At 41.7% G+C, this 20,250-nt stretch overlaps 1 protein-coding gene across 1 annotated transcript in view; it reads right to left on the minus strand.

The window, feature by feature from the left end:
• Nucleotides 1-20,250, minus strand: part of LOC143898951 (dipeptidase 1) — a 78,774-nt gene that overhangs the window by 30,820 nt on the left and 27,704 nt on the right. Inside the window, exons 5-6 of the mRNA XM_077408792.1 lie at nucleotides 14,305-14,455; nucleotides 10,130-10,199 (exon numbers count right to left, since the gene is read on the minus strand). Of these exons, the coding sequence (XP_077264918.1) occupies nucleotides 10,130-10,199; nucleotides 14,305-14,455 (221 nt within the window). The remainder of the gene's footprint in view (nucleotides 1-10,129; nucleotides 10,200-14,304; nucleotides 14,456-20,250) is intronic.

The raw sequence follows: 20,250 nt of genomic DNA on the forward strand, positions 1-20,250 counted from the left end.
TAAGGGCGTGTTATATATAGGCTTCTGTGTCCATAACGCGAGAGTTAAGTAGCGATTTGAAAGTAATATTGGAAAAGTTTAATGTATACATCAAAGAGATTGGAGGGACGTTCTTTAAAAGGAAGAGTGTCTATGTTCTTTTATGGCGTTAAAGTAAGGAGATTCGACGGCTTTCTTTTTTAGACTCCAGTTCTGAAGTATCGCCGGGAATTTTCAGCGAGTGCTTGAAAACCTGTTTATTGCTCAGGTGTAGGTGAGAAATGATGCGGATATCGGTCCGAGGCATAAAAGAAAAGCGAGGGATCATATATAAAGCCCCTACCGCAAAAAAAAAGACGGGTCTTGCCATGCAATATAGGCGGCAACGGGGCGGAAAAGGAGTATATTCTTTCTAGATTGTTACGCGAGAGCAAAAGATACATGTGTCGAAATTTATTCGACGAACATTACGTATAAAAACGGACATACCAAAATTAGTATTTATTGCGTTTTATATATTTTTTAAGCAAATATTAAAAATTGTCGATTAAATGACTAAAACGAATGGAAGATATATGTATATTAGATATATATCAGATCAACTTGAGTAAATTGTGCGTTAATCATACGTATATGAAGAAAAATGATTAAAATTATGATCGTTCCGAGGAATGCTTTTTATACATATTTTCTTCTCTGGGATATAAATAAAGTTTCCTATAAATATGCCGTATACCGTGCGCTTTATATTGTTGCGAAATGACTGTTCTTCGCGTCATAAAAAGTTACATTTGAATTATTCCGCTAGATTTCCAAATGGAAACTCTCTGGAAAACATTCTACTTCATCCATCCATCTTGATCGCGAGCTTTTTTACGGTCGAGTGGATTCTCCGTGCTTTCTGTAATCCGTGACTCGAAGCGGGAAACGCCCGATTTCTTTTCTACTGGCGCGCAGAACGTCAGCTTATTTACTCGAAATTGTGTCGATACGATAGATAAGACAGATGCGACGTAAATGGGTCGTGCGGGAGGAAGAGAAAGAGAGGCAATATAGGAGGACCGGCAAAATCTGTCGTAGTCTTGCAGATAATGCGCATCACTTCTCACGGTTTTAGTAGCGTGTCGGCTGGTTCACGGTACGTGAAGATTTATAATGTCCCGACTTTCGGTTCAACGGAGGCACAGTTAGCCAGCGTGCAGCTAGGTCGATCCCTTTTTCGTCGTCAAGAAGCGGAAAGAGCACTGCGGAAGAAACTGGGAAAGAGGTCGACGAATTCTCAAGTACCTGAATATTCAAAAAGCCCTAAATATTCGCGAATGCTTCGCGAATATCTGTCGGATGTAATTTAATATATGCTGTTAAGACGTAAGAAGACGTAGAAGAAATTTTTCTGCATTATTTATTTATAATAATGGCTTGTAGTTAAAAAATTGTCACTGGAAATAACATGCTGGGCATCCCACGCTAGTTATGAGCAGGGACATGAGAAAAGAATGATTTGAAGAGGAGGACATTCGATTTTCGTCGATGATATAAATGAAAACGTTTATGTGATTTCGAGGCTCAAGCGGTGAGACGGTTCGGTATGCGAAGGAAACATCATTTACACCGTCGAACACGACGACGGCAGTTTCATCGACAAATTCAGTAGATTAAATCGCGCCAGTTTGATTGTTCCAAACAGACACGTCGACTCGAAACTGTCCCAGATGACGGAATATCGGGAACAGTTAAGCCGGCCAACCAACCGAATTGATTGCGTCGAATGTTGCTGAGTTGGAGAGGGGCCCTCGACCATCCTGGGCACCGAATAGTATCGGTGTCGAGTTCGCCCCTTGACAGAGACCGTCTACATCCAGTGCATGGAAGTTTTGAACGTTTGCTTGACCAGATGTTTCAACACACTCGAATCGATATAAGGTTTAGTTTAATGCCGGTTATCAATGTCCCGGAACGAACCCAATCTGGATCGTTTGCGACGACGGGCTGACACCGCGTGAACTTTCGTATATAAATAAACTGTCGCAAATGTGTAAGTTTCAACGATCCATCCAAGTTCTAAAGATCGATTGATTAATCCCGAGGCATGCGTCGTTGACGTTTAAATTCTGACGCAAGAGAAAATTTTGATTCAGTTTGAAATATTAAACTATCAAACGCTATTTACGTTAAGATAAAATACGATAAAAACTTTCGTCGATTTTTTTGAACTAATTGGAAAAATAATTTTGTCATTTATCTAATTGCTGGAAGATAATAAGATGGTACGGAACTTTTTTCCTGTTTATGCTCGCCGTCGATATAATCGAGACCTCGCTATTTGGCTGCGGTCCCAACGCTCATTTCGCGAGTTCCTATTAAACTTCCTCCTTTCTCCGTTCTACAAGCATCGGAACGGCCAGCCCCATTCTACGCGGCGGAGCTGCAATTTCAAAAATAAGATAACTGCGATCGGCGGAGTCATTATCGGAACGCAGTTTACCGGCTCGATCGGAATCCTTTATTCCGCCGATTGTCTACTGGGACCCGGCCCGTGAAATGCGCGGCGCGTACGATTATTGTGCGAATCGTCTCTGAAGGTATAGCTCGGCATCGCCGTTTCCCCCAGCACAATAGATACATGCCGTGCAACGCGATTACCATGTTACATGATTTCACTGCTGATGCTGCGAGGGCAAACACCCGGCAGAAGTGGTTGTCTGATTTAAGCTCGGTGTATGCGCGTGGATCATGTTGAAGGAGAACGTCTCTCTGAGGGTGCTCGCCGAGATCTCCTTCGGAGGAAATGGAAACACGCCGAGAGGGCTCTTTAGATCTTAATCGGCGTCGCGTTAAAGCCGGTCCGATATCGTGAAAGGGGTCACAAGGCGGAGACGCGAATGGAGAATGAAAGGTAAAGGGGAAAGGTGAAGAAGATGGGACGCGGGAGAATCACCGGTTAGCCGTGTGAAGAGAGACTCCGTAAAAGTGAAATACTACCGCGGACGCCCAGCAATCTCGGGAGCTTGGTGACAATTTTTTATCTTTACGAGCACGGCGCAGCCGTTGTTCCTATTGCATAAGTGGAAACAAGAAGAATTATGCAGTTACGTAAATTATGGCTGTGCCACGGAAATGGCTTCTGCCGGTCTCGCTACTCTCGTGGTGTCACCGCTCGTAAAAAGTGATGGTGTAAGAAAAAGATGAAAGACAGAAAGAAAGCGAGCAGAGTACAGAATCGCGAGAAACAAGGAAACGAGAATAAGATAAACTACGGATTAGATCATGTGGAGAGATCCGGAACAATTCCGTGGAATGAGAAATATATGTTATAAAAAATATCAAGCATTACAAATTTTGGCCTTTCGCAATAAAAATCTATGTAGCCTTTATTTAAATTTGATATTGCGTTGCATAGGTACCTTCGCTAATAGTTTTAGAGAAGTGTCCGCTCTCAAATGGCTTAAAATGAATTGTTTTGACAATATTTCTTTCGCTAAAACTAATTCGGCGTTATATCCAAAAATCTATTAGAAAAACTGAGTGCGTGTAGAAAATTGAGCTAATGCAATTATTTTTGCAGTTCGGAATTCACGAAGTATGAGAGCACGATATTAAAAATTCGACCTGTCAATAACAGGAATTTCAACTCTGGCTTTTCGCACGCGTACACGTTGCGAATGAAAAACGGTGGAAAGTCCGTGGCCCATTGAATTGGGAACGCAACGAAATGTATACGTGCGTGTCGTTAAATCTGCAAAATAAAATGTTTGCACCACCATATACGCGTCCATACAGAAAAAATATTTATTTTGGGACAAATATAACGTTGACAAAAATCAAGATGTAGTTCACACTGAAGAGAATGCGAAGATTGTAAATTGATTTTCTTAACGCACTGTTCGTTTCATTTCGGAGCTTCCATTTCGCGATTTGGCTTTTTGTGCCTCGCAGTAGATTCGGCAATAAGGATTTATGAAGTCCTTCCGTGAAATTTCGCAGTATTTCAAAAACTGTTACCCTTAAGGGAAACGAGAAGGGCCTAAGACGATGGAGGGTTGAAGTAGAGGAGGCTCAAGTGTGGCGTGGACGAGGGATACGAGGTGAAACAAGAGAGTTTGCGAACGTAAATATAGCTAACGTGTCAGAAGCAGGCCGAATCGGTCGAATGGCGCACGAATCTGTCCGGTCAATTGCAATCGATACTTGGAGAATCGAAGTCAGCTCGGGCTAAGCAGAGAATCGTGTATTGGCGCGAGCAAGAATTTTCGTCTCAAAATTCCTCCATCTCGTTGATGTCGCGTCGATATTGGACGCGGAACGTGAGTTACGACGTTATATTGTTTGTTGGTGATGCTACAAAATAGTTTAGAGATATTATTGGATTTGAAGCGTTACAAAATTATATATAGGTGTATGTATCTCCAGGTCACTTCAAGTAATCGTTATCACTGTTGTTTAAGATTTGACAATGATAAGAATATATATAGTTCATATTTGCTTATAAGTCGATGCGAAAGTTAATTGCAAACTTTGAATTGCAAATATCTCGAAAATAAAGGAGACGTCGTGTGACGGCCGTTTGCATATTTTCTTCAAGAATGCCGCGAATACAACTCAGCCAAAACTCGTCCGAACAGCGCTGGCCGCAGCCGTGATCTTCCTTTTTAGTCGCAAAATAAGTAATCCAAAAAGTCGTAGTTAAATGAAATTTTATGAAAAAGTTCGCGCAAAAATTTAATATAACCTTTTTTCTAAAAATATATCTACAATTTTATACATTTTTCTTAGCGAAAAAGTGGAGGTTTCTTCTAATTAATTTTCCTTGTTTTAATTAAAAACCTTTTTCTATAGAGAAGTCTTTTCGTTGACGTCTATAATATTGCGTCAACAAATATCAATGTATTTTGCATTTAGTCACGGAGCATTTAGTCAAAGTTTCGCATTTCTCGTTTTTTTCCTGAAAAAAAATTCGCTATCGAAATGCGTTCTACACTATACAGTTTGGCGCACGGTTCTACTCCGTTCTACGTTATCCCCACCGCCGTTAAAACGCGTTGTACTCGTCTTGTTTTACTGGCGAAAGCGAGAACTACCGACAACGACGATGACGACGACGACAACGACGAGTCGCGTTAACTCGCCTATACGAATATGCGAGCGATGTAAATTCCGCACGTCGACGGAAGTGCTCCGTTTCAGTTGCAGTTGCGTGCCTCCCCCCTTCCCTATTCCTCTGCGCCGCGAAAATACGCTGCGGCTCTCGACGAACGTCTGGGAAGCACGTCGTTGGTGTTTTCCCGAATGGACGAAAGTGGCTTTGGCCGTTAGAAGTGGCGGGCTTTTTAGGAACAAAGGGGGATTCGTCACGGTTAACGTTTCCTTTCACTCGCATTAATAATTGTAAACTCGAGCTGCAAACCGCGAGAAAAAAGTTACACGCAATTCTACTTTAACCCTTTTAATGGGGCGTTATAATTCACTTGAGTGCCCAGACAATGTCATGGTAATTTTGTGGTATATTTGTAAGAGATTCCAGGAAACTATTCAATTTTGCAATATTATGATACCTGCAGAAGTTCAAGATATTTCGATTTGTAAAAAAATAACGGATATATTTTTTTAAATAATTTATTTGTGCATCGAAATGGTCTCTGAGCGATCAAGGAAGTTTTGGCGCACGAAACCGATTTTCATAGCGATACAATCGGACTAATGCAATTGAACTTTTCCGCGGAAGTTCGGGTAAATCCAAGATTCCGTAAAATCGCACCGACTTGAAGATTTTCTATGAATTTTTAATCGTGCACGTCCGCGGTACCGCCTACCAGAATCCGGGATTTTCCACCTTACGTTCCGCACGTGGAATAAGATGCGAATCTACAGAATACCGTTAAAGTACCATGAGAACGTGACACGAAATGCTCATTGCAAAGGAGTCAACCAAAGAGTATGTGTGTTACGTAATCGCAACATCTGTCACGGTTAGCAATCCCGTTTGTTTTCGTTTCCGACAATTTGGACTAAATGCAATCTATGCTGCATAGCGTGTTGCAAATCTAAAAGGCAAATGGAAAAAATATATATATCTTGGTATATACCTTTTTTGGTATGTCACACTTGCACAGTAATCTCTTTATCCCTATCTACTTTAGATTTAATAGATCGATCTTCTAGTTACATCACAGTTTCAGCCATTATAAAACAAAAATCATCATGCAGATCTTAAGCGAGATTTTACTTACGCCTTGATGCGCGTTTGTATCGAGTTAGACGCGATGAAGACACGATAAATCTCTCTTTGTCCCAAAAGGATAAGGGTCGGTGCACCGTCGCGCTCTTTCCATTGAATATTTGAGCAATTTCTACGTCCGCGGTTGGTTTACACTTGTACCACATCCCTAAAGTCATTCGCATGCGTCTTCGGCCGTCGAAAAACGCCCTTGGGATCGTCTGCGACTTTCTCTCCGTCTCTCTTTCTCTCCTGCTTTATTCTATTTCCTGCTCCTGACCATTTGCCGCGCATTGAAGAACGACGGATGATATCCGTCAGTACGGATGAATAAACGCGCAATGGGAAAAACTGGCGTTACTTTACACATAAAATATGAATGAGATAGCAAGTGCATCTTCTCGCGGGAAGAACTTGAGAAAATTCCTTCGCCGCTGTTTGCAACGAGTGACGCGTATTTTATCTCCGTAGACATGCCGTAGACGTATGCCGTGAATTAAAGCAGTAAGTTTAATTTTAAACAATTAAAGCAGTTAATTCTGCTTCGTAGAAAATATGAAAAAGTGTACTGTTTGAATACGAAGCTCGACAATAGATTTATATATGAAATATATGCGCAAAGTTTTTGAAGTTAATCAGAAATGAAAGAAAGATCTCGAACAAACGTTACGATTTGATTAAACATTGTTCTTAACGTAGTCCTATCGATAATGGAACAAGATCTTGGGTAGTTCCCCACGCTCACCGCGATAAAGTTCTTAGAGGTTTGTTTGAGCGTGCAACTAACAGCTCGAAGCATCACCGTGGTGCAAATTCAATTCCTCCTTGATCGGCAAGGACTTAACCATTCCACTGTCGCAAACACAATCAAAATTTCTGTTACGGAACATCTACCGGTGATTAAGACTACGTAGAAATCGATTAATTGGAAACCAGCGTGAAAGTACTTCGAGCGAGTTAAATATGGATATTGAATTAATTACGGATATAAAAATATAAAAACGATTCGAGAAACTTATAGCGCGCTTTCTTCGCTCGTTCTATCGCGAGAGAGCCCATAATGCCAATTTACCAGTGAATTCAGTTCGCTTTTCGATAATCGAAATAAATTCAATGAGCCACTCGGAAACAACGTTAATGGCACAAATGGAACTGGATCAATTACGGCAATTTCGTAACTTGGAAATAGCTGAGGAAAGTTTATTGTTGCTGTTTCCTATAAGCTCATCCAAATCGATGAAGACTGTCGAGTGACATCCCTGTTGCTCAGACTATTCCCTAGCGTGAAGTTTCGCAACGACCCTTCTACGTGACACTTTCGCGAGAAAGTTAAAGTTTGACAAGCGGAAGATATATCCTTGAAAGGTGAGAGGCGGCATTGCTCTTAAGTGATTGCCTAGGAATGGCGTCATCGTTTACGAATGGACTGGTAGCGCGAAGTTAACCCTCAAACTAACACGGGATATTATATTACCCACTCGCGCAATTAGTCGTCAAAGTTACCACTGTTTTAATCACCGTTCGATTTTCTCGAGAGAGCGTATTTCGCTGCTTGTGAAAATGCAGAATTCTCGTAAAATATTGGGTGTACAACTTAATTCGGTCCGCTTTTTTGCTTGAAAAACGCATTTATTGTAAAAGAACGGTACGTACGGTTTTATTCAAAGTATTGTTTATTGCTAGCCACTACTTTTTCCCATCTTTCTGGCAGTATATGGATACCGCGTCGGAAGAACGCTTCATCCTTTGAGGCTTCCACAAATCGACCCAATTTTTGATATCCTCATATGATGTGAAGTGCTGCTCAGACAGGCTGTGCGCCATCGATCGAAAAAAATGGTAATCAGAGGGAGCAATGTCTGGTGAATACAGCGAGTGGGGTAGGACTTCCCATTTCAACGTTTCCATATGTTCTGACGGGCTTTGCGACATGGGGTCGAGCATTGTCATGCTGCAAAATCACTTTATCGTGTCTATCGTTGTTGAAATGGCTTGTTGAGTCACTCCCAATGATCCTGCCAATTCTTCTTGCGTTTGACACGAGTCTTGATCAAGTAATGCCTTCAATTCTGCATCTTCGAAAACCTTCTCTCTTCCACCGCCATGCCGGTCTTCGACGTCAAAATCATCGTTCTTGAAGCGTTGAAACCACTCTCGGCACGTTCTTTCACTAATTGCGGCCTCACCATACGTATTTGAGAGCATTCGATGAGCCTCAGCCACAGATTTCTTCATATTGAAGCAGAAAATTAAAACCTCCCGCGAAAGACGAGAATTTTGGCTCGTAAGCTGACATTTTCAATCGAGAATAACTTTATGATGCAGACACAAATCGACTAATATTTCGATGGCGTTATGTTTACAAATGCCTAAGCTTATTGTATGACGTCTACGATCTGTTTATTTCGACCACCAATTACTGCTACCCAATATTTTCTCCGGTGTATCTTGTAAAGCGTTTTAATAAACTCGAGTTATTCAAAATATATATCTCTCGCAAAATATCCCTCAGCCTTTATGAAGAGAAGGATATAATGCTCTTAAAGTTCTCGGCAATGAAATTTACATATTAAAAGTTAAGTAGCTACTCTAACAGTAATGGACAGAGCCGGCGTATCAGGGAGTTGAAGTAAATTCGGAAACGACCACTAATCCGTTGGACTAACCGTCCTTCGTCATGTGAGCGAACAATGGTGCCGTAGAACTTCGAAACATGCTCCATCCATTTTAGTATAGTTTTCAGAGGATCAGCTCGATCGGGTAGATTGGTCGAAATCGAGTTTTCCAAAATTTAGTGCTTGTTTTACAGACACTTTTAAAGTGTCGAAACGTTGAAGACAGTTACATCGAATAATCACTTGCTCATTACATGGAATATGTGACAGGAATATATAATGATTCTATTAAGAGTATAATGTCGAACTACTGACGGTTTCTGTCTAATGTTCCATTAGTGAACAGTAATATTCGGAGTATAAAATACGACACCAATACACATCGCATTAACATTAATTTTATTATTCTTGCGACCGAGATATGCGGTGCAACGAGAAAATGGTCATAATATTCGATGCTATTACTGCGTTATATAACGTATGCTTTTCTTGTGCATACGCACAGCTCTCCCGCGAAATCGCCGCAGCAATAAATCCGATATCACAGTTCCCGATGGATCTCCGATTGAACCGAAAACATTTCGGTTCCACTTTGGTGAAACCATTTTTCGTTTAAATTCTCATTGAAATCCGTATATTTATGGACGACACGTCGATACAAGCGGCGCGGAGCACACCAGATTTACGATTAAACTCTCAGTTGAATATGGCTGACGCGGTCAAAATCGGTCATTCTGTCGCAACGAGCAGAGAGCGGACAGAAAGTGCGTTTTAATTCTGTTTGACACCATAATCGAACTTTACAGCTGTTAATCCGGAAAATTTCGAGAGATTTGTTTCGAAAAGGAACGCAATCAAATCGTATTGCATTTCAATATGCGAACACCTATATGTTGTTTTTTTTTTCTAATTTCATTTTACGTATGGCTGCGTCATAAATAATAGCAAGCGGGATTGATAGCACTGGTTGCAATCTTTTTTTTACATCGCGTGTATGACGAAGAGAGATGCATGACATTTTTGCAAAAATCATTTTATAGAATGTGATAGATTTAAAGAGGAACGTATAGTGAAATTGTGCTCGATATGCCATAATCGGAATATGCATTTGCGGTTTCCGCAAATTCTTCACAACTTTGCGAAGAATTCAGAAGGAATGGAATATTACGAATATTATCATATGAATAACAGTACATTATTATCTTTCATGCAATATATTCTTGTTCGATATTGATTTTCACGTTTTCACAAATATGAGAATTTGCACCGCAATGTATATTGAAGTAGCTAACATATGAGCTTGCATGTTTTTCTTACTCACCTTGCCGAAATTCGAGAGACCACCGATTTGAGGCACTTGACCGGGTTCGTCCGCCGTGCTGCAGTCTGCCCTAACGAACCAACAGGTCAGTAACTCAGTAGCTACAATCGTGAATGTTATTGCGATAGAATTTCCTCTAATCATAGATTTCCACGCCCCCGTAATACTAACGATAATACGGCAATAGAATCAGTTACAGGACAGTAGCTCGAGGCGAGCCACAATGGCTGGTTCGCAATCATATACCGCAACTAATTCATTTCTATTTCAAATAATGATCTCGGGAATATTCTGGTACGCGACTTCATTAAGTTTACATTACACAGTGGTGTTTATTGGACCCGATATATGCTTTTGCGAAGTAAATCTAAGTTTAGTTCTCATTACCGCGATACCTTCAGCTTCCAATTTTATACAAAAGACAAAATAGAGAAAATTTTATGTAGACAGATCGCGGGCTACTAGATCAAAATTTAACACGCTATCTATCTTCGGATACTTTAAAACTGAATAGACTAATATTGTAAGAGAGTAATTCATAGTTTTATAAAAACTTCATTGTCTTTCGGCTTTATTAGATATAAAAATCGACCATATATCAATCCGCAAATTTTGCGGTTCTATTTTGAAATACATAATTATAAACATCTCTTTCTGGACCATCGATAAGCTCGACAGTGTATTTTCCTGCAGCGTGATATATTGATAATTGGACCTTGTCACGTAACGCGCAAGTAAATTACGTCCCGTTGAATTGGATGGCTTTTATGCGAAAGAAAGCGACCGGTTTTCGTGTCAACGTAAAGAATAGTTATTTGTGCAACAAGTGCTGTAACTTGCCTTCGGCTCGTGCGTCAACTCCGCACCCGTGAATTTTCATCTTCACGCACGGCTTACATACCCTATTTTATGTTGCAAGTGCGTGGGCACGCTACGCGTGCGTGATAGACCACTTTCCATGCACGTGTTACATAAATAAGTTTCTCTAATGCTTTCTTTAGAAGTCATTTTCCTCGATATACATATCTTTTAGTCCACATATCACATAACCGCCATTCAAATTCTCCCGGGGCACACAACTAATCGCGATAACAACCGTCGTCGGGGAGGCGAAGGGGAGTTAAATATCTTATGTAGATGGGATTATGCGCGATGTACGACGCGCTTTAGGCGTCAGCTCGAGGACTCGAGGTAATACCACGCTGACAATCGTGCGCATTAGCGCCGTATCCTCTTAAGCCGTCGCGAATAGAGCAATGATGCGGTGGCAATAATGGTAGCGATAATCGATAACCGAGCCATAATCGGCCGTCGCGTTACTATCCTCGAACTCGACTATCGAGATCGGCTACACAAGTTCTAGCCGCATCGGCGGATTTAATTGCGAACGACGACGGCGACGGCGACGGCGACGGCGACGGACACGCGCCATTAAATCTCGCGGCTTTCCCTCTCGTTCGCTTCGAGTGGCCAATCGAAGCTGTACACGGTTCCGTCGTTGGACATTCCCGCCGTACCGAACTTAATCGCGCGGGACTCAACGATCGGGCACCTGTCGCGCGCGCAAACGCGATTTCGCGGATTTATGGTCGCGCGCCTGGAGAGGCGCGACAGCAACAATGGGTCCGCCGCATTTTTGTTCGACCGTGCGTCGTAATCGCCCTATCTATCGTAAAATACCGGGTGTTCGACGGACGCGTGTAATATTGTTACAATATATATTAATCCGCGCGGGATTTACCATGTTACACGCGAGATTTAATTGCAAAGCAACGGATGAGCAAAGCAGCGACGCGTGAAATATAACTGCAGTCATCGCATACCCGATCGCCGCGGAAATAAATCGCGCCCGGCAATGCCCGGCAACGCTTCTATTGTTTGATGATTTTTATCGACGCGGCGCTTTGCGTGTATTTTCATTAACGTGAAGGTATCCTTAAACCGGGTTAAATATACTCGTGAAATAAGCTGAGCACGTTGATTGCCGTCTTGCGTGTCTCTTAAGTTATTACATCGCGTAATAAAGAAGGTATTACTCGAAATAGCCTAAAATTCTCTTTTATTCTTATAGTTATACGAAAATGCTGAGGAAACTTTTAAAACGTGATATTTTACGTAACCGTATCTCTTGTTTAAATTACCCCCCAGGTAATTTCAAATATAACGAGTGTGTAATGAACATGTTGCCTAATTGAGTGAGACGAAAACGCGTGAATTTAATCTGGATGTAATCAGTAAATAACAGTATTAAATTGCAGGGAAAGTCATATAGAAATTTCAAAATATTGCTATCGCACTAATTAACCAGAAATTTCTGTCGAGTCGGTCTTGATAAAAAATTTTTATTGAGAAACTTTATGAGGTGGCGAAAAGAAAGTTCGGAAGAAAAACATAAATCCATTCCAGCTATAAACGCCGATAATGCGATCAAATTTATCTATATAATAGAGCAGCGATTCTTCATCGCGACGTCGTAAAACAGAACGCGACGCTATAAAATCGGAAGCCGAAACCGGGAGAGACAGATCGATCGGAGCTCATTCCACTTTGTAAGAGAATGGCGCGTCGAAATTCGCGATACTCCCGCGATACATCAGTTCGTTCGAAAAGCTTCGCGTTCGTCTTGCAGCTGTAGAGAGACGTCTCGTAAAAGTTCACTGCCGCTCGCGAATGCGTCCATTGTTTGTCGCACGGCAATATTTCGACACTGTTTGCCGCGGCACCAGCTGAGCCGCACGATCTTCACGTAATCCCACATCCCCGCTCGACATTATTCTCCCTATCCGCGAAACGAAACAGTTCGACGTGCGGGAAAAGACTTGAACTTTACCGAGGACTGGGATAATATTTTATAATTAAATTTTAAGAAGGGTCGAAGTTACTTTTTTCTCCTAAAATATTGAACATTTATCTTCCTTTTTACTAAATCTTATATCATTTTTTATGTAGACACACATTTAAATGCTGGATAAAGTTTTGGCCATTAATATAATAGAAGCAATAGAACGAAATAATAATTGAATATTTTTGTGAATGAATTAATAATGATATCGTAGGTTCTCGTGTTTTCTGAGAAATAAGGATTTCGAAATTTTTTTCTACAATGAGATTGATTTAAATGTCATATTGTTAGATCGCTTGGTTGATTTTATAAAAATTAAAATTTAACGAAATAGCCGAAATATTTTTTGGAGTATAAAGAGTTAGATGCTCTACAAAATCGAACAACCTGTATAACTGAGCCTTCGACACTGCAATTACCGTTTTTTTTGCAATGCGGCCGTGGCTTTGAAAGGCCACGGTAATACCGTAAAACTATGCTGTGAATTTTGCGGATTACTGCCCAAACGCACAGCGCGGTAACGTTATGCCGTTGATCTCTTACGGTCCGCGCGCGAACTATTATATAGGAACTTTAATCCGTTTACGTTAAACGTTTTACTGCTCGCGTTCAAAGCGATAGCTTTTAATGCACGGGAAATGAATGAAACTGTACGGCTCGAAATTACCACCGTCGGCCATGTGCTTTGCTCTGGGCAACGCGGATGATAGGTCCTGTCTGCAAAGGCACCGGCGATTGCATCTGCCGCAATAACCGGCGTTACTGCGCGGCTTTAAGGCCCATTTTCCCTAGCCGGACGATAAAATTCCACACTGTAATCGCTATTTACGCATCAACGCAGATCGGGTGATACGTTTTTATTTTAGTTTTTATCCCGACCGCGATGGAGCGGGAAAAACTTTGCGCTGCGCGCAAGTTGCATTTTCATCGACGACTCTTTTTCGTTCGCTAGATACATGCTCCTGATATCTTGTAACGCTCTAACGATGAATCCTTACAAAGATATTTGTGAAAAATGGAATATATTTGAGCTTCGATAGATCGGTTTTAGCATTGGAAAGTTGCCATGCGGTAGCGAGCAATCTTTCGCCTTAATCAGATTGCTTTTAGTGCTTTTGGCGCTTTGATTTGAATAAAACGGGTTTGAGTTTGACTTGGAGCTTGAGTTTATGTACATATAAGTCTAAGGAAGTTTAACGAAATTGTAGCTTGCACGATACGAGTGTAACGGGACGCCGGTCGTTCGTGTAACGCGTTTTGCTTTCGCCTCTCCATTGCGCATCGTTTTAGAACCTAATCGCCGACACTCTTATTTCTGCGCTGGCACACTCACCAAGGCGTGTTGCACGTGTGCGTGAGGGTGAGATACCTGGCGCCCAGTTCGTACAGCATCCTCAGGACCGCCAGACTCGCTCCGACAGCGTGGCCCCCCTCGACCCCTATTAGGCTCGCTAATCTAGCCTCTTTGTGCGCCCTCTCGATACCTGAAATCATGTATTATAACTTACTTCGCGCTATCCCTTCCCTCCTGTCGCCGTTATTCACTAGTAATAGCGAGAATCTGGAGCTGAGTCTCGTCATCATTACGGACCCTTGTTCTGACAGGATAGATTTGTATCACGTGATCCTGATAACTCGGAGGTGGATGTTTCGGACGTGTGTCTCAGGCAGATAAACCCCGCATACGATGCACTTTTAACCCTCGCGACCGTTTAGCATTACAAAAGAGCGGAAAGAAGTTCTTTTACGTTTCGTCTAAAATCGTGCATCGTCCATTAACTTTTCTCGGCGGAATAATCTTATTCTTGCGAGCTTTTGCACGTAACGCGAATGACATATGTGAATCTAATATAACGGTTGGAACGTCGTTACGAAGTTCCGGCCGTGCTTTCGATAAGTAATATCGATGGTAAGTGGATCTGCGAAGTTTGCAAATTCTCTTTGCACAACATCGGAAAACAACGACGAAGTCGCGCCGAAACGCGCGCTCCCGATGGACGTATGTATATATACCTACGTTTCGGAATTGTGTCCGGGACGAAAGTGCCACCAAAGAAAAATTCTTTAGTTAAACGTAATATTTTTTCGCAACTTTCATGTTCTCCTTTTATTTTGCGCAATTCGAGCGTGAACGTTGCGAGTGTAAAATTCAATTACGTGCACAATGTGCGATGCACGTGGATCATGATTAAGCGAGCTTATCCGACGTTTCCGCGATCGTCAGATTAATTAAATCTTTCAAATTGTCCGTGATTATCGGGAATGTCTCATCGCGACGATCGTTAATTACAAAGTGTAAATAAAAGTTAATTAACCCGGTGACTGGTGTACGACGCCCCAAAGCTCGAAATCCAAGCCGATCGAAGAAAAGCTCGGCTTACGGAGCCGGAGCTCTTAATCAGTCGGTAATCGGGCGTTTTGTCAGCGTTCCGCGAATTCGATCTGCGACATTTAATCGCTTAATCGAATTCGACGGCGCGGCGCGAGATCTGGTCGGCGGTATCGGGAAATTCAATTTCGCGGTCTGCGTTTTGCGGATTTGATTAAAATACCCTATTGGATACGCGTTGGGGGTCCGCGAAGTATCTCGCTGTCAATACGTTTGCGTAAAATTGCATAGATACGCGCGAATATATATTTATAACGCTTTTCCTTCCCCCCCATGCGAATTCTTACTGGCCGCCTGCGATACTTCGATGTCGGCTTATGGTGGCTTACGGACGAGTCCGATAAAAGGGGAAAAAAGTGCGCGGTGTAATTTATCATCCAATTACAAAGAATTCACGGCAGCTAGGTGGAAGTAATACACTTGACGCCGCGCGACGGTGGATTATCGCGCTTATAAAAATATCGTTCCGCAGCGAGGTAATATTACAAAAGAGGTAACCGGAATACATAATAACGACCTGTGTTGCATCGTTACGATGTGTACCGGTGTATATTTTTAATACGTTCAACGTGCTTACGCTCTCGCGTGCCGGCCGAACGATCGATAATTGAAGAGCTCATGCAGATAGAGCTTTTGCATAGGACAAAAAGTTTTCGCAAATAAATTCAATTTTACGATTTCACGACACGCCAGTTTTAGGTTAAAGTCGTTTGTAAAGCTTAAAATTATTATTCTATTTTAAATTTAAAAAAGAACATACAAAATATATTTGCTTAAATTACAAAAGCACGAATTGTTCTTTCAAGATTAAATTGTTCTACATCTTTTTTTCATGCAAGCGACTCACAGCGCTGGCATTGACGAATTATAATTTTGTTCGTACTCGCAAAAGTTTGTGAAACGAAAGTTCGTAAGTAGGAGAGTGCCTGTACTACAATTTGCATACTTTTTAAATGTATAATCCTGTTTTAGGAAGACAGATCGCGGAAGCCATCTTTCAATACGAAAACTTCTGACGTGTCTGTTCAAGATCGCTTTAGCGCCGACTCTTTCGACCCTCGCAACGAGTCCCTTTCCTACCGGGTCCTACCCCGACTTGTAAACGGCAAAAAGCTTAACGATGCACTTCTTCCGACCGCATTTTCGCATTTCCTGAAATAAATTGCGTGCGTCATAGCGAAAACGTCATTTGTCGCGGCTTTAATTTTTCCCGTTGACGTGGCCGGCGATTACGTTGTATTACGGCTTCTCTAATGGACGAACGGACGAAAAAGGAGTGACGCGAATAAAACGCGTGCTGTCGATGGTCCCCTGATTTAGTGCGTCCCACGATTTATACTTTTGCACCCGCCCGCACGTAACGCTGATACATTTGAACCTGCGAGCGTATCGGTTCGGGTGTCCCTGCACGTACATATGCACGTATATATTCTGCACGAAGTGCATGCGAATGTATGTACGTGCCCGCGCACGTATATACCAAGACCAGCGTTTCGACATTATCGGAGGAGCTACGCGGCGCGGCGGGGCTCCCATGGTTTCAGGAACATTCTTCCATTCCTCGTGGAATTTCTCATCTTCCGCGTTCTAGCGGCGCCCTTTCTTCCATCTGGCAGATTGCTTCCCCAAAGTGCTATATTTTGTACTTTCTCGCTCGCGAACTCTCCTCGCGCGACCCGCTTTTCCCAGCCGGGAGAGATAACGCGCTACCGTGTGTAACGTGCATGAAATTTGCATATATTTTTGAAAAAACGGACACGCGGTTTGCTTTACGGTGACATACGATCGTTTATCTTTCTATCAACACTCGCATAACGCACTGCCAGTAAAGCGGAGGTAATGCCTCGAAAAATATGAATCGAGAATAGATTGCGTGCGGCGAAGTAGGTACGTGATTCTCTCTTTGCGGAAACGCAAATGCAGCTCCGAAAATTAAACGCGACTTCCTTTTTCCCGTCGAGACAGATACACGAAGTCATAGGCGGTACGTGCAAAATTGTTTTCCTCCAGAAACGTCATTCCTCGAGGTAGATTCGACACTCAAAAATATCGGACGAAAATGCAGACCAACGTCGCAGAATTACGGCGAGCGTCTGTATATTCTTTTTCTCTGAGATACCGTGGCCTTTTTTAATCAGCAGCGAAAAAATTCGCGACGCGAAGAATACGTGGACGAGCTGTCGGTTCCGGTACAATCAGCTGTCCGTATGTATGAACGTACATATGCGTATTTTGTGTTCATTTACATATATGGATACGACGCGGCGCGGCGACGTGCAGTCGTCGACACTCGGGGTTATCGAACGGAGCACGTCGGTCGGCAGCGCCGGACCGACATTTTTCCAATCCAGTCGGAATTTACCATCCGGCGCATCTTCCTCGCGTGTTCTATCATCTTCCCATCGGATTTGCGTTACGCTTAGACAGCGCGCATTGTGACAGCGGGACGGCGAAATCCAGCAGCAAATATTTGCTCACCAAATATAGGAAATTTTCTAGGAATTCGTCTGACGTGTACACATCCTCGCAAAATAAGACGCATTAAAAATAACAAAGAGAGAGAGAGAGAGAGGGAAAAGGATAGAGGAATAGTATCGAAAGCAACGGAACGTTAAGAGAGAAACAATAGCAACCTGTAGTGGCGAAAAGCTATGGAAGGAATTTTATGTTATTTATTAAAAAACGAGAAAAAAAACACGACATATTCCATTAGAGTTCAGGAATCTGTCTGGAATTTTCTATATTCCAGATAATCCCGAATCTATATTTAGCAAAATGGGCTTCAATCTTCTTCGCTTTAAACTTCTTCGAATAACTTTATCAGAGATTTCGTTGAATAAATATCGTAAAAATTTAATATAACGCGATACGTCAATATCGCTTAAGTTCGTGTCTGGTTGAAATATTCATTTCATTGCCCAGGGGCTGTAATTTCTATTCATATATAATGCTTGCGGAGAAACAGAAGCGTAATGACTATTTCCCGTAATATCAAACTCTCTCTGTAACGCGAATCCGTCTTTTCTTAGAAATGCATATGATAATCGATAAAGCAATGCTATTTACCAGAAATAATGTTCTTTTTCTTGTTCTTTTTTATGATGTCGCAGATTCATCATGCTGTATTGGACTTTTTCTGTTATTTCTTTCATTAATTCACCAATTTTTGTATGAAAAAGGATCTACGAAATCTCGACATGAATAATGTTTGTTATATCGAAACATTACGATTATTACAGTTATAAGAATAAATGTAACGGTAAATATCTTTAAAGCAATTTCTATTTTGATAAATAATGTATATGGAGCTATTGCTAAATTATCCCAAAAGTGAGACAATTCATACGGTATGTGTGAAATCTTTAAAATAAAAATGTGTCTGAACCACATCCTAATCTTTTAATTTTTTTCTGTATAGCTCTTTGACTTTTATTGAAATCTCAGTGAACTAATATTTGTTTAATTTTTTTTGCAAAAGAGAGAAGCCAATATTACTATCAAAAATTCAAATCTTTTAAAAAACAAATGGAAAACGTTAAAACGATTTGTTGTTGCGATGCGGCAGTAACGAATATGGAACAAAGTGGCATACAATTTTCATCGTGTAAATGAAATTTTCGAAAAGCGTCAAAATATTATGTTACATTTTTACCAATACGAGTGTAAGTGTATTGGATCATCATCAGATTTTTTATGGAATCAGTAAATTTGTTCAGTGCTGCGTGAGAGACTCTCATTCTTTGTGTGGGAATTTCGCTTTTAAAAATAGAGGAGAACTGATGCGAGAAAAACGTTTCTCCCGGATCGATCTTATTACACTCTCGTTTTTTTTCCAATTCTTTAGTGTAACATCGCCTGGAAAACTCAACTGTTCGACGGATCATCCTGAAATGGATTCGACGAGGTCGAAAGATGCTTCTTACGTTGAAAAAGCGATTTCTCGTTTTCCCGGACAGCGCTTCTTTCTCGCAGTCTAAAGTGCATTCTAAATTTTTGAGTGAAAGAATCTGCTGCGAAAAGATGATGGGAGGATGTGAGAACGAAGCGCGGAATGGAAAATGACGATTTCTCGCTTGCCTCCAAGTGTCACGGGATCTCGAACATGTCGAAGCGGGAAATAGATAACACGATTCGACAATGAAAATTTAATGCTGTAGCGATTCGCTGGCTCCAGACGCCGGGAACGCGGCAAACACGTGCTGCAGACGACACATTTCCGAGGACGACATTTTCCAGTTATGTTTTTATTTTCGCGAATATCCATCAACATGCGAAACATGCGAGACACGGAGATTACAGGAAAGGGTCGGTGCAGAATGCGGATAACGGCCGGGGGAAAAAATTTCATAGGATGGATCTAAAAATCTGTTTGCACGAACGAGGGGAGTTATACCGTGGACTTTGTCTCTGTAACTTTAAACATTAGCCGGGTCGGTAGGGGAGGTATAGGGGAGTAGATTGATATAGCGAGCAATTATGCAAGATTGATCCAACGCCGCGTAACACATTAATCTCCGGGCGAAACTCGGATTATCAAGTAATATGGCCGGCATTAAAGGGTTAAGTGGAATATTCGTTGTAATTCGAGGTGGATAAATTTTCTGTCGACTGAAAAATAGCGAGGATTTTAAATTGATGGCTTTCGAAAGTTCTCCCGCGGACCGTCGCCCACATATTTTTGTGAGCGGTGAAGTGCCGACCCCGAGCGAACTCAATCGAAAGTGTTCAAAGTATCGAGCGAAGCTGAGGTCGAATCTAACTGGCCGTACGCCAAATGTATCGCGAGGCGAATCTTCATTCTCGCGGTGTATTTTAACGTTCCTAATGTTTTATGTATTATTCTTAATTTTACCGTCGCATTCGCGAGCTCGTAAATGAGTGGTTAAAAGT

This window comes from Temnothorax americanus, unplaced genomic scaffold (genome assembly GCF_048541705.1).
Source record: "Temnothorax americanus isolate GAGA-0224 unplaced genomic scaffold, ASM4854170v1 Scaffold25, whole genome shotgun sequence".
Classification (NCBI taxonomy): Eukaryota; Metazoa; Arthropoda; class Insecta; order Hymenoptera; family Formicidae; genus Temnothorax; species Temnothorax americanus.